This window comes from Sesamum indicum, linkage group LG5 (assembly GCF_000512975.1).
Source record: "Sesamum indicum cultivar Zhongzhi No. 13 linkage group LG5, S_indicum_v1.0, whole genome shotgun sequence".
Classification (NCBI taxonomy): domain Eukaryota; kingdom Viridiplantae; phylum Streptophyta; class Magnoliopsida; order Lamiales; family Pedaliaceae; genus Sesamum; species Sesamum indicum.
This window is the reverse complement of record NC_026149.1, coordinates 12,856,075-12,870,311: the sequence shown is the minus strand read 5'-3', so window position 1 is coordinate 12,870,311 and position 14,237 is coordinate 12,856,075. Positions and strand designations below refer to the sequence as shown.

The following is a 14,237-nucleotide window of genomic DNA, read 5'->3' as shown; positions in this document are numbered from 1 at the left end:
AAACATTTGTTACTAACTTTAGTTTTATTTAGAGTCAATAAATGACATGAATCTTTCTTTATATTATGGAATTGATTCTGTTCATGATGCACAGACCTATTAAAACATAAGTAGGACCATAACTATATTTGTATTTTTCTAATTTCCCTTGTTGTCAACTGCTACACATTCCCTCTGGTGAATTTTGATTTTAAACTAGCAAACTTTTCACCCCATTGCACTGAGCATGATCTTCATTAGTTGGCTTGGAAGTTAAACAACTACTAAATTATCTTTAGCCAACATGAATTGTAAGGAATCCAATATGACCTCATTTACTTCGCAGAAATAGATCAACACTTGATAATCCCACTAGCCACAGTCTACATGGAAAATTCTTGTCCGGATCAAATTTGATCGAACCAAATCAATTACAGAGCAAGTGTATTGCATTTACTATATGATTGGTCACTTTTGTTGAACTGTACATCAATCACACTATAAGTGTATTGCATTTTATATATAATTAGTTCAAATTTGATCAAGTCGGCTCCAAACAAGAATTTCCCCTCATCTAGACGTGAATAAATCCCTTGTTAGTATCCCATCTAAGGTGGGGTCACTTATCCCGTTTCTCAATCATTTAGGCCTCCTTTATATATATACAAGTTAATAGGACTGGTATTAAATTTAGCCTTTGCCCACATAAGTTGATATAAATTTTTTGTAGATCTTTGTTGTCCTCATTAATTTATTTATTGTCCCGAAATATCTTTATAATTCAGCATTTTTATCCAACATTATTGTAGGTGAATTATGAAGATGAATATGGTGGTGAGGAAAAATGATGTAGATATAAAAAGTTTAAATATTTTTAAAATATTTTATGATGAGATCACGTGACATTAATATTTTTGTTCTATAATTTTGTCAATTATTTATTATTTTAGTTTTAAAACAACTACAAAAATAAATCATGGTTAAATTATCACATAATAACTATCCAATAATTCATACAAAATAAATAAGCTATTAAATTATTATTTTTCCAAATATCCTAATACTAATTATAAAATTATCTAACCCCGTGCAATCACATCCAAAAAAGTAAAGAAAGCCTTCAATTCATTTATCATTAATGCATAGGTATCATAAGATATTTATTGAATTGACATATGAGCTAATCATGCTAACCAAATATTTTTAAAATTAGCATCTTTAACATAGGAGAATATTTTATTTTATATATTCCCTTTTTATTTTTGGTGGTTTGCATTTTGAAAACCAACAGATGTGGCACGTTGTTTCTGTGTACATATAATAAATATTTTTTCACAATTTAAAATATATTATAAGTAAGAGTAAGATATATAAACTAATACATTTTATTAAAAAATAGAAAGAAAGAAACAAATAAAAAAATAATCTATCAATTCATGTAAATTTTGAAAAGTTAGTTATCTTATTAGTTGAAGGGGTATTTTTGTTTTCACAAAAATTTGTGCGATTGTGTCACTAACTGCTATTTGTGAGTATGAATGACCTTTTTTTTTTATATTAGTATAGATACAGTTACAAAAGTTGATTAAAGAAAAGATGGGGGACTTTTCTTGTAATGGACTGAAAACTCATCATATAAGTATAGATTGGGCAAAAGGGTAATTACAAGTATCAAACGGCTTTGTTCGACCTACCGCTTTCAAAGCAAATTTGAATTCCGACTCCCATCCCGCTCTCATTTCATTTTGGAATAATTTTCAATTTTCCCAAAAAAATTTTCATTTCTGCTAACGAAAACCAATTTGTATAAAATACCGCCCGATTTCCATTTCAAAAATTTGCCCATTCACCTTTTCTCTCCGGAGCTCCTTCTTCATCTGAACTCACAGATCCACACACACACCACAGAGTAGAAAAAAGCCATTCCCCATTGTTATTCTAGTCAGCATCGCCGTTGCCGGAGACCCTTTTAATTCCACGAAGTGTAACCGCCCCCCCCCCCCAGAAAGTTATTCTAAGGTACCAAAAAATTCTGCTTCATTTTTGCTTTTTGATGGGTTTTCTAAGTTCAGTTTCAATGAAGAAACTGACGGTTCTTAGCCGGGAAATGATGTCATTACAATTGGGTCAAATCGTCATTTCCTGGAAGAATGTTGTGAAAGTGGTACTGGATCTTTGTTCGTTTGTGGGTTTTTTTCATTCTTTATCTTGCATCAATTAACACATACAAACACGAACTTCTCTCCCAGAATGTACTTTGAGTGGTTATGAGCTTAGTATGAAGGAATTGGGTCTTAAGATGTTGTCTGTTGATTGTTTCATTTCCTTTGACATTATATGTTGTTAATTGATGAGAAGTGTAAATAATTGTAAAATATTTGAAGTACTGAAGTGAATTAGTATATATTTTGGGAGGATGAAAACCTGAATAATCTGGATTTTCTTGATACATTCTCTTCTACATTTCTAGTTATTTCATTTTACTAATTGACATACTGCTTAAGGTATTCAATACAATGCCTGAGGCAAGAGATCGGTTGTTGAGGCAAGATGACATTGTGGCAGCTTATAGTCGGAGGCGAATTTCAAGCACTGGCAGTAGGAATACTGGGAGGGGTAGTTCGATAATGTTTGTTCTAGATGATGAAAATGAAGAGGGTCAGGTTGCTGGAACTCCATTCCGGTGGAGGGGTGCAGCGATGGTGGGTACACCTGGACCAATGGGAGTGGCTGCAGGAAGAGTTGCTGTTGGAACTCCAAGAACTGGGCTCACTGCACGAATTATAGGCCGTGAAAACTTGTCACCTTTGGTGGGAAGTGGCCGGGGTCGTGGTAGTGGCAATGGCCGTGGAAGTGCGCTACCCACTTGGTATCCAAGAAGGCCTCTCAATGAGATTACTGCTGTAGTAAGGGTAATGCTTGCTTGCTTTTTCTGTCCTGAAATTGATTTATCTTGTGTTTGTTTGCTCTTTGATGTTAAATTTATTTGGTAATTATGGCCCAGAATCTTGAATAACTTTGTTGTATAGTTGACAGGTTTTATTTGATTTGTTTGGAAACTTGGCATATGTGCCCTTCTTAATTGGTGATGCAGGGATCTTATTTAGTATCTTATTCATATTGAATGATGTGGCATACTCGGATCTCAATAATACAGTTTCAAATGCTAGTTTTGCTTATGCAGATCTGTTCGTTCTTTAGTGTTAGGTAGGTGGTTGCTAGTTTATATGTATTTATGTAAAATGATGTATTTTGGGTAGAACCTCAGTTGGGTATGTTTGGAGCATTGAATGATAATCATATAGCAGACTTGTTTGATCATTCTTAATGCTCTTCTTTTGGTAAATGTATGTTAGTAGTCTTTATTTTCATTGCCTTGCTGGTGAGAGGCAGGAACGACAGGCGCTAGAGCTAAGGGGTCTCAACGGTGAGTAATCTGTAGGAAAGTAGGAAAGCAGGATAGTTATACCTATATAGTAATCAACCGAGTTGCACAGCTATTAACTAGAAGCTAACACAGTTTTATTCTGTGTTAGGGGAAGGGGATGATTTGGGGCAATAATTGTAGTTTATTACATGGCAGCAATGATTGCTTGAACTTTTAGATGCATGGTGGTATATTCATGTTATGTTTTGCTAGGTTTGTTTTTGTGATTAGTGATCTAAATTAGGTTATACTATGTACATAATCTATCTGATACTCAAGTTTGTTCTTTATTTTCTTGTCATTTCTTGTATGAAATTGATTTTCACTATCTTACTGAGGTTCAGCCAAGAAGGTTATGAATGCCAACGGATCTTCTAATATATAATGTCTTTGAACTCATCATGAGATGATTCCCTCCATAGGCAATTGAAAGAAGAAGAGAGCGTCGGAGAGGCGGTGAAGGCCTACAAACAGAGAGTCCTATTCTCCAGGACCAGACATTTCATAATCCTTCTGTATCAACATCAGGTGCTCAGCTTGAGCACGATATTTCTATGATTTCCCCACGTCCCACAATCTTAAACAGGCGCTGTCCACCAACCATTGGTAAAGTGCCAAAGATATTGCTTAATATCACCCATCATAGCGATGGAGATTCAGCTTGTTTGACACCGCAGAAGAAGCTCCTAGACAACATTGACACAGTAGAAAAGGTGGTGATGGAGGAGCTTCGGAAGCTGAAGAGGACCCCCTCTGCAAGAAAGGCAGAAAGGGAAAAAAGGGTACGTACATTGAAGTCAATGCGCTAATCTTGATTGTCTCTGTTGGTAATGTGCATCTTGTCCTCAATCAAGGTTGAGATTATAGAATTTCTGGGATGCTGAAGGATTTTGAACATTTCTGATCTGAGGTTGTATGGATGATCATCTATTGATGATCGAACTCTCACTTATATTGATCATCTCTTGATGACAAATCGTCTGCCTGCATATTTTCTAGTAAGGATGAGTGGGCAGAAGTAGAGTTGATGACATTTGATTGATAGTGTTGTTTTAGTACAATTGTTTACTCCAGTCTACTCATTACATATGAATCTGATCTTAAAGCAGCTGTAAATAAAGACTCTTGAGTTTCATTTTTGCTTGAATCTTACAGTTTGTGCAAGAACTCAGTTGGCTTTTACTCTAGTGGTTCTTCAGCCTATGGTTCTAATAGTTTATATAACCTTGCATTATACTGATATAATCGCCATGCTACCAATACATTTGAGGCCTTTACACTCTACTGATATGGTAGCGTTGTCGACAGTATATTCCACCAACTGATCGAATGTTACAAAAGAGCATAAATTGACTATCAACAGATTTTAGCAAACGCAACAATGTACTCAAAGACCATCAAATCCATATAAGTTATTGAAAGTTCTATAAATAGGCACGATCACAAGATAAAAAACAAAATTCACCTCCGAGTATCTTTCACACATTTTTCACCTCTAAAACATTGTAGCAAGTTCTTTGTAATACTTTTAGCATTCAGAAAATGATGTTTTTTTTATAATTCATATCTCTCAACGTCCTTCATTTTTGTGAAAAGTTCTTGTAGTTTCAAGTTCAGAATTATATATAGAGAGTTTTTTCTTCATTAATCTTATTGTTGACACCGAAATTTTAAAATAAATTATCAATTAAAAGTTCAAATAAATTGGCTAACAATTGAGTTCTAAATAAAAGTCCAGAATAAATGTGGATTTTAAATGCATACAAAGCAAATTTGCATAAGCGTCCATATTAAATTTGAGTCATATGTAGTTTCATGGGTCAATCCAAGATAAATTTAATTTTTTTTTTAATTTTTTATCGATTGATTGAGTTAAAGCATATTCAAATACAACCCGCTAGAAAACTGAATTAAGTCCAAGTTTATGGTGTTCAAGCTCAACAGACGTGAGCCCAAGCAACTGTTGATGTACTCACGCCTATAAAAAGGGTCATCACCACTCAAGTTAAAGAGGAAAACATTCCACACAACAAGGGAGGATATACAATGTCTACATTACATGCAACACACAAGATAAGAAATTACAACAAGTCAAAGAGCCTAGGTCCAAAACTCTCCGCCACAACAAAACACTGCACCCACGAAGGTTCCACGTCTCTTCAAATATTGATACCAAAATTTAAGGTGACACATAATTTACTCCATAAATTTAGAAGAGATTACACATTCGCTTCCAAGAATTGTATCCAAAAAATTTGGAAAGAAGAATCTGAGAATGATCTTTTACAGAAATTTTAACTATTTTTTTTTAAATCAGTAAACTTTATATAGAATATATTATGGCTTATCCAGACTGTCCTTATCTATTTATTTTTGAGAATGAAGAAAACGTGTAGAGCCCCATCGCAGGGGGACACCCTCTTATAAATATAGGTTTAATCCTCTATATGTGGACACTCTTCAACGTCTTTCACACAATCCTGAGACTTTCCTGTTACATTTCTCTCTCTGGACATCCCTCACGTCCCTTGCACTTTTCTTACTCTCTAAATCACTTCACTAACTCTAAATATTTTCTAAACACTCTACAAGAACATTATCGCATGTTCTTACGCTTTTCACCGGCTCTATTCACCATATCCGATTTCAATTACATTATATTTACTTTTTAACTTTATTCAATTTCAAATTCAATACTAATTTGAGCTTCGAAGTGCTAACACCTCTTTTATAAGTCCTCCTTCAGAATTTGTATTCACTTCGACCTAAACCTTAAACAATTTTTCAAATTCACTAATTTCGTGCATTTTTTTAACACATTAGTTGGTGTTAATGTAAAAATAATAAGATATTAACCGTACCACGAGGATTTCAATTTTACACTACATTTCGCTTATGCTTAACGATTATTAAAGGTAAGACTTTACTTTCGGTTTAGGTGAGATTATGATTGCAATTGCAGTTTAAAATTAAATGACATTTAATTTTATTTAATCATACTGTTTGACACCAAATTCCAACATACATTCTCATAGTCCCAAATTTCAATATTTTATTTTAATTCGAAAAATTTAATCGTCTTAATCAACCCAATATCTTTTGTATTAGGTTGCAATGACAATGACACCTCAAATGTTGTAATCATCCCTCTTTTTTCTAGTTGGCAATGGCATACGATGGTCCCCCTCACATCATTGAAACAATTGTTCAAATGAAGGCTCGTAATTATATATAATATTATTTTATTCTATTTAAAGTTATTATTTTATTTTAATAATAATCATTAATTAAATATAATTATTTAATATTCATAATTAATATGTGATGTGCATAAAAATAAGTTGGCCCAAATAGATTCAAGCGATCCTAAAAGAAAAATGAAACGAGAGACATGTAACATTGTAGGAGCCCCAAAAGGACCTAGCACGTGGCTTTGATGGTTGCCCCCCAAAAAATAAATTGGCAAAGGGAGGAGGCTCAGAGCATCCCCCTACTCGCACCATGATTAAAGCCCAATAAAATATTCGTTCAAAAGGCCCACGTTGCAGCTCATACTCCACCGTATCCAGTTGGCATAAGTGTCAGTAGCCACCTTGGAACGACATCAGCACTAGCAAGGACATTCCTGACGACTGAAACTCCCTACAGACGAGGGAGGTCCCCCAAAGCCTTGGACTCCTTGGCTGCTAGGACTTTCTAGCGGTTAGGAGTTCTCGTTGATGAAGATTCCCCCAACTTGGAGATAAACATCCAAAGGCACACGTAACCTAAGATAAGAACATATTATGACTTATCTAAACAAACTTTTTCCCTTCTTCCCGAGAATATCGTAGAGGGACACCCTCTATAAGTACATGTTTACTCCCCCATACGGAGGACACATTCATGAGACCTTCTAATGTCTCTCTCACATTTTTTATTCTCTAAATCATCTTTTTCACTCTCTAAACACTTTTTAAATATTTTCTAAGCATTCTACAAGTGCATTATTAAGTGTTCTTACACTTTTTACCGATTTTATTCACCATATATCAATTTTAATTATATTTGTTTACCTTTTGGCTTTATTCAATATCAAATCTAATACTAATTTGGGGGCCGTATTGCTAACGTCTTTTTTGCAGGTCCTCCTTCAAAATTTGCATTCGCTTCGACCAAAGCTTTGAATAATTGTTCAGATCTATTGGACCCATGTATTTTTTTTAATGAATCAATATATTATTAGATATAAATAATTTAATGTTAATAATTTTATTAATTTATATAAACAAATAATATTTGATTGTTCTTATTTTAAAAAAAATAAAAAAAATCTTTGAAACGATCTATTTATTTACATATCCATCAATTGTTTTTTTTGGATATAGTGAGGTGGCACGTGGGCCCTCATCCCCAATTCCGCCGTGTGTCAAACCACCACCGTCTCCGCCCCCAGTTTCATTTCGGAGAATCCGAATTCTCTCTCTCTCTCTCTCTCTCTCTCTCTCACACACACACACACACACACACACAGACACACAAAATCCTATCCTTTTCTCGTCATATATCCACAGGCCATTCTTTCTAGAATATATTGATAAGTTTTGGTTTCTGAGTGCCAATAAATTCTTTTTGCCTTTTCCCAATTGGTTTTGGATTCTTATCATCATTATTTATTCAACTTGTTTTCAGGTCACCGGGATCTAGTTCGGTTTTGCTCGCAATTTACTGTATTCTTGAAACTAAGTTCCCTCGCAGGGGGCCGAAATCTTTGTTTCTTGTCCATAAATTGAAATTTCTTGGTGGATTTTCATCAAATCTAATTCCTTTTTGAGTTGCCACTGTTCTCTTCTGATGTGGGCTTCTTTCATCTTGATTGAATTGATCAAAAAATCTAATCTTTGTTTGATTTTATTGGTATTATACAAATTAAAACCTGTTTTCTTAAAGTTTTTGTAAAAGAAATGGTTACTGTAAATCTGGGCACCCTTTACTATGTACTGGATCATGTGTATGGCGCATTGCTGCATAGAACAAAGTTAAGCCCACCATTCTTTTCTAGGGGGTGGGGTGGAACAAAGCTTGAGCTTTTGGAGAGAATGATAAAGCAATTGTTTCCTGAAGTAGAAGGTCAAAACTGGCCTCCTACTTTGGTGCGGCCCACTTGGAAGACAGTTTGGGAATCAAAGACCGCTAGTCTTAGAGAAGGGGTCTTTAGGACCCCTTGTGATGAGCAGCTTCTCAATGCATTGCCCCCTGAGAGTCACATTGCAAGAGTTGCTTTCCTTTGCCCGAAATCCGTCCCGCCGCAAAAGATGGCTTGTGTTGTTCACCTTGCTGGTATCTTATCTTATTCGATCCTGATATTGTTTGTTTTGGTATGTTTTTAACATTATGGACTGTCTTGCTAAAGAGCGGTATATGGACTTGGATTTGAGCTAGAATGTGTTTATGTTCTTAGTTTCTTTAAGCATAATTTGTTAACGAAGAATAATTTGTTAACAATCTCAGTACATGTTTGGCTTATAGTTTGGTATTCCTATGTTCTAGTCTGTACATTGATTACTGTAGGGGTATCTTTCATGTAGTTCCATTGAGAAAAAATAAATTAGATTTTGAGTTGTTTGCTAAGGTTACACGTCTACGAAATTTCACCATGGAAATTCATTATCTGTCTACACAGTGGTGATCAGTGATAAGAACTTTTGACAGACCTAGATTTATTTTAGTGACTTGGAGGGCCTTTGTTGTTAGAATTTTGTCTGAGTTGATGCAGATTGTGGTCCGAGGATAGTGATGGTGAAAGAGTTTGATTAGATTTAAAACTTCTTATGTGTGTTTTCAACATTGTTTTAAGAAATTATTCTGTTTTTCATTATTCAATAACAATGCAATGTCGTCGTGATACTGCAAGCAGTTGATTTCAACTTTGTGTGCACACAAGTGCATTCATGTACCGTTGTAGACTGCCTCAAAAACTGGAAGATATCTTTTAAATTAAGGAAATTCCAAATATTTAATTAATGAGTTACTCTTTTGTCCTTTTGATAACTAATATGACTGTAGTGTAGATTTGTTTGTCATGATAATGATGCAAGGCACATGTCGTTTCTTTCAGGCACAGGGGACCATGCATTTGAGCGGAGGCTGCGTCTCGGTGAGCCTCTGCTGAAGGAAAACATAGCAACAATGGTGCTTGAGAGGTCCAATTGAATATCTGTTAACTATTAGCTCCGGTAAACATCAGATTTTAATATCCAGCTTTTCTTTCTACAGCCCTTTCTATGGAAGAAGACGTCCTATGCTGCAGCGGGGGGCAAAACTCTTGCGTGTCAGTGATTTGCTCTTATTAGGAAGAGCTACCATTGAGGAGGCCCGTAGTCTTTTACATTGGTTAGACTCTGAAGCAGGTTTCGGAAAAATGGGTGTATGTGGACTTAGCATGGGTAAGACTTGAACCATTGTTTGGTTATGGCATAAAAGACTTAAAACAGCAGGATTTCATTTCTTGAAATGTTGAGTGGATTTCTTTTTTTATTTATTTTTTTCTCACTGAACTTATTAATAGAACTTGAAAATACTGAAATCCTTAGCTAAATTTGCTCAGCTGGTCCTGGACCAAAAATTTGCATGAAATTCAACATACATTACTTTGTCAAAGCTAAAAACAAAAAGTCCAAATCTTTACACTTGTATTGGGACACTGTATCGGAAAACAAGCACCTAGACAATTATGTAAAGAAAAGAGTGCATAAACAAGTTGTGGCAGAAATTTGTGCATGCAGACATAGAAAAAAGTTCTGTTTTAGTCATCGCTGATGTATAATATATCATCATTACCTGGGTGAAACTATGCTGATTTGTTAGAAGCTTGTATCAATCATATGCTTCCTGATTGTTGGTAGTTTTGCTCAAGCAAAGTAGCTTATCTGTTTTCACTTTTTAATTCTTGTGGTTATTTTGCACTTTCAGATTTATCTCAAAGAAAGCTAAACAAGAGAATCCTAAAGCTTTCACCTCTGATCTTATTTGATGCATTAGTTTCGTTTTTCTCGGGAACAATTGCACGCATGTAAAACAATATAATTTTCAATTTCTTGAAGTTATTTTGCGCTTTCAGATCCTTATCTGAAAGAACAAATAATAAGAGAACTTGAGAACTTTACCTCTGATTTTTTTGCATCAAATGTTTTTTTCTTGGATCAACTGCATGCATGTAAACATTCGAGAATATGTTGTAAGTAGTTTACTTAGTTCTCTCTGCTTTTGAGAACTTTGTATCTTTTGAATATAGGAGGAGTACATGCTGCTATGGTTGGATCCCTGCATCCCACCCCTATTGCTACGCTCCCGTTTCTTTCTCCACATTCTGCTGTTGTGGCATTCTGTGAAGGGGTACTAAAACATGCCACTGCATGGGAAGCTCTTAGAGAAGATCTTGCCATGCAGAAGGTTACCATGACACTTGAGGAAGTGCGGGAGCGCATGCGAAATGTGTTGTCGCTAACTGATGTCACACGGTTTCCTATCCCCAAAAACCCCAATGCTGTTATATTTGTTGCTGCTACTGTAAGTCACATAGCTATGACCCTTCTTGCATATTCACTGCACCTAGTTTGAGTTTTTCCATATTTTTCTTTCGTTAGCGTAAATCTTCTCAAGATCTTAAATCTTGTTTAATTAAAAAACTTGAACATGTGCTATGAGGTTAGCATTGGGCAAATAAAATTAAATTTCCATGCAGTAACGCTTATCTATTTATTTTCTAATGTTTAAACATAGTACTTTATTGAATCGATTCCCTCTGAGGCAGCTCATATATCAGGGTCAAATTAAGTTCATTCAAGCAAAGGTTTAACCATTGTTCTTGAACTCTGCTTGTCGTGTTTAAATTTTTTGCATTTAAACAAATATACTGCACAAATTCAAGTTTGTGCACAATTGGACTTTCTTGTCATTTGTTTTCATTCTAAAGTAGCCCTGGCTAATGCCCTTGTTTTCCCTCTAGAACTGAAACCCTGTACGAGAGTACTCTCGATTTTCCTACTTTAGCTAGAAGATCATGGTCCCTCCCACTACCCTGGCCGTCAAATCTGAAACAAAGAAACCAAAAAAAAAAAAAAGGAGAGATGAAAAGACTCTCACAATAAATCAGAGTTGTAAAACTTTTAGGAGGCCTGTTGTTCAAAAGAAATGAATTATGGTATGTTTAAGCATTACATTCGTGAAGTTGACAATAAAGCATGCTTTTGCCTAAGACTGTTCTCCACTTGTATGGTTCCAAACTCTGAAGTCAAATGACTCATGTTTTGCAGAAACCTTTATCAATTTTCCCAGGTTTATCGAGCATTTGAGTGAAATTTTCTTCTGAAGTAATATGTCCCCTATTGTTTTCAGGATGATGGCTATATCCCGAAACACTCGGTATTGGAGCTCCAAAAAGCCTGGCCAGGTTCGGAGGTGAGGTGGGTTTCTGGTGGCCACGTATCGTCTTTCCTTCTTCACAACGGTGAGTTCCGCCGGGCAATTGTTGATGGTCTTAATAGATTACAGTGGAAAGAGTCTCCTTTATGATTAACGTATGTACAAAACGTAAAAGAGGACCTTCACCTTCTGTGACAGTAGTTAAATATGTAGCCACCCAACAGATTGAATGAAAAGAACGGGTGGTTTGTACAATTCCCGGACCAATTTGGTTGTTAAGAAAGGATACAGTCTTCGTTTGGAAAATCAATAAAATTCTGAAATTGTTCATATGCTATAAATCTGTTCTCCTTCGAATTTGAGTGTATCTTGCAACAATTTATTGCCTAAACTTCAAGTTTGATTCTAATATTGCACCTTATGATATTGTAATATGAACTTCAAACCTTGTACTTCAAGGTTTGCCAACATGGCTCCTCCGCTGTGAGGGCGTGTCCAACAAGTCCCTTTGGAGACTCAAGGACCTCAACTGCAGGTCGGCAAGTAGACAATACATACATTCGTGGCTTCTGACTTAGAGGCGTTTATTGCACATATTCTCTCTCTCTCTCTCTCTCTCATTTTCTTGAAAATAGCTGATGAATCAAGTGGGGAAATTGTTTGATGTTTGTAATGCTTAGGTTGATTTCTGGGATTGATGAATCACACACTAATCAGCCATTTTTTAGGTTTTATGTGGTGATAGGTGAAGGTAGGCGCATATGCCAATGCCTCAAAACTTGACCAGCCTCAAGCTCTTTTCATTCACATTGGCCATTTCTGTGTGATTCATAGGCGAAATCATTGACCATCCCTCCCTATTTCACCACTCAAATCACAATCATAATTTCTAGGTGTATCCGGCAGATGATATTGAGATAATCACAATTATTCATGCAAAATTTGGATCATCCTTGGCTTTGGGTTTCTATCTAAATTCATCAATCATTCATTGTATATTCCATCGTGCTTGCCTATTGCGTGGGTAATTATTAGACGACTGCTAATTTTAAAAATTATTTATAATTTTTTGAATAATAAAAAAATATTGTAATCGTGGTTATTCTTGTGAGGAAGCTAGTTGTAATTTTTTCAGAAAAAATAATTTGTTTAGTCCTTTAAGTTTGCATGCTATTAATTTTAATCCTTTAAATTTATATATTTTAGTTTTAGTCCGGTAAGTTTCAAAATTGCTTAATTTTAGTCCTTTGATATAATTTCGTACAATTTTACTCCTACACAACTTTTCAAGAGCAATTTTGGTCCATATATCCATTCATTTTATATCTCATAGCTAATACTCGTGATCCGGGTCGAATTATTCGAGCTTCTGTGATGATCTCACTGCGGGTCGACTAATTCTTCCGAAGCTGATTTTGGATCCCTTGAGAATAAAACACGAACCGTGAGCTCGTCGGGCACGTCCCCGACAATGACCCTCTGACGCTCAAGTTAGGTTGATCGAGTGAAATGTATGTGATCTCAAAGTTCGATCTCAATTAACGCATAACAGTTATCTCATTTATGGCGTATCGGGGTCTATTTATAGTACACAGTTGTACGGCAAATACTGGGCCACGTGGCCTTATCTTGCTGATTCACATTCTGATCGAACGGTCGTCATTGTCCGGGTCTTCCGTTAGTCTATGCGATCCGGGTCGGGTCATCTGCGACCCGCCCGCTATAAAACACGCGGATCCTGATCGTGGAAATGACCATAATGCCCTTAATGAAGGGCGTTTCAGTCTTTTTGTAGGGATGATATATGTATACCCATCAACTCGTCTAAAATGATATAAGAGTATTAGAATGAATTATTAGCCTTTTATCATCAAAAGGAGAAAAGACTCATAAATTAATTAGGTTAAAAACTAAATCTAAGCAAAATTAATAGATAAAAAATAAATTTAAATTATAAAAAATAAAGGACCAAAATAAATTCAAATCAAAATTATAGGATGGAAATTTTCATTTTATCCTTTTCGTATGAAAAGTTTGAGATGTCGCTCTCGCGGTCAATGGTCAGGGTCAGAGATTTTGGAGAAATGATCTAACACGACTATACTTGTCCAGTGAAGGTGCTAACGAATTTAATCATTAGAGTTGTAGAGTCGTGCTATTCTTTTCCAATTATTCTTGTTTTTCTCGTCTCGCGACTTTATTTTCTCAAAGATTTTTTTCTTTTCTCCAAATATATCAAATTAACTCAATTTAATCGAATTCGTTTTACAAAAACATTTTGAAATAATATTTTAAAATTGATAATTTCATTAATTTTATTTTTTATATGAATAAAAAAACATAACTATAATGTGGGGCTACGTAATGGTATAAAAAATTTACAAAAATCCCCCAAATTTCTTGGTAATGTTAAACTTAGCTGAGATAT

At 35.2% G+C, this 14,237-nt stretch overlaps 2 protein-coding genes across 2 annotated transcripts; both read left to right on the top strand.

Moving 5' to 3' along the window:
- On the top strand, positions 1,753 to 4,573 carry LOC105162515 (protein POLYCHOME). Its single transcript, XM_011080554.2, has 3 exons — positions 1,753 to 1,998; positions 2,484 to 2,891; positions 3,829 to 4,573. Exons 2-3 carry the CDS (start codon positions 2,496 to 2,498, stop codon positions 4,213 to 4,215), a joined length of 783 nt encoding a protein of 260 aa, XP_011078856.1. The 5' UTR covers positions 1,753 to 1,998; positions 2,484 to 2,495; the 3' UTR covers positions 4,216 to 4,573.
- On the top strand, positions 7,860 to 12,166 carry LOC105162514 (protein ABHD18). Its single transcript, XM_011080553.2, has 5 exons — positions 7,860 to 8,725; positions 9,504 to 9,588; positions 9,662 to 9,831; positions 10,680 to 10,954; positions 11,783 to 12,166. The coding sequence occupies exons 1-5, from the start codon at positions 8,350 to 8,352 to the stop codon at positions 11,957 to 11,959; spliced, it is 1,083 nt and encodes a 360-aa protein (XP_011078855.1). The 5' UTR covers positions 7,860 to 8,349; the 3' UTR covers positions 11,960 to 12,166.

What these genes read in the sequence shown, in the direction of transcription:
- LOC105162514 (XM_011080553.2), top strand. Translation starts at nt 8,350, where the DNA reads ATGGTTACTGTAAATCTGGGCACCCTTTACTATGTACTGGATCATGTG. An exon ending in TTGTGTTGTTCACCTTGCTG is followed by an intron (nt 8,726 to 9,503) that starts GTATCTTATCTT and finishes CGTTTCTTTCAG; the next exon opens with GCACAGGGGACCATGCATTT. An exon ending in TTATATTTGTTGCTGCTACT is followed by an intron (nt 10,955 to 11,782) that starts GTAAGTCACATA and finishes TATTGTTTTCAG; the next exon opens with GATGATGGCTATATCCCGAA.
- LOC105162515 (XM_011080554.2), top strand. Translation starts at nt 2,496, where the DNA reads ATGCCTGAGGCAAGAGATCGGTTGTTGAGGCAAGATGACATTGTGGCA. An exon ending in AGATTACTGCTGTAGTAAGG is followed by an intron (nt 2,892 to 3,828) that starts GTAATGCTTGCT and finishes TTCCCTCCATAG; the next exon opens with GCAATTGAAAGAAGAAGAGA.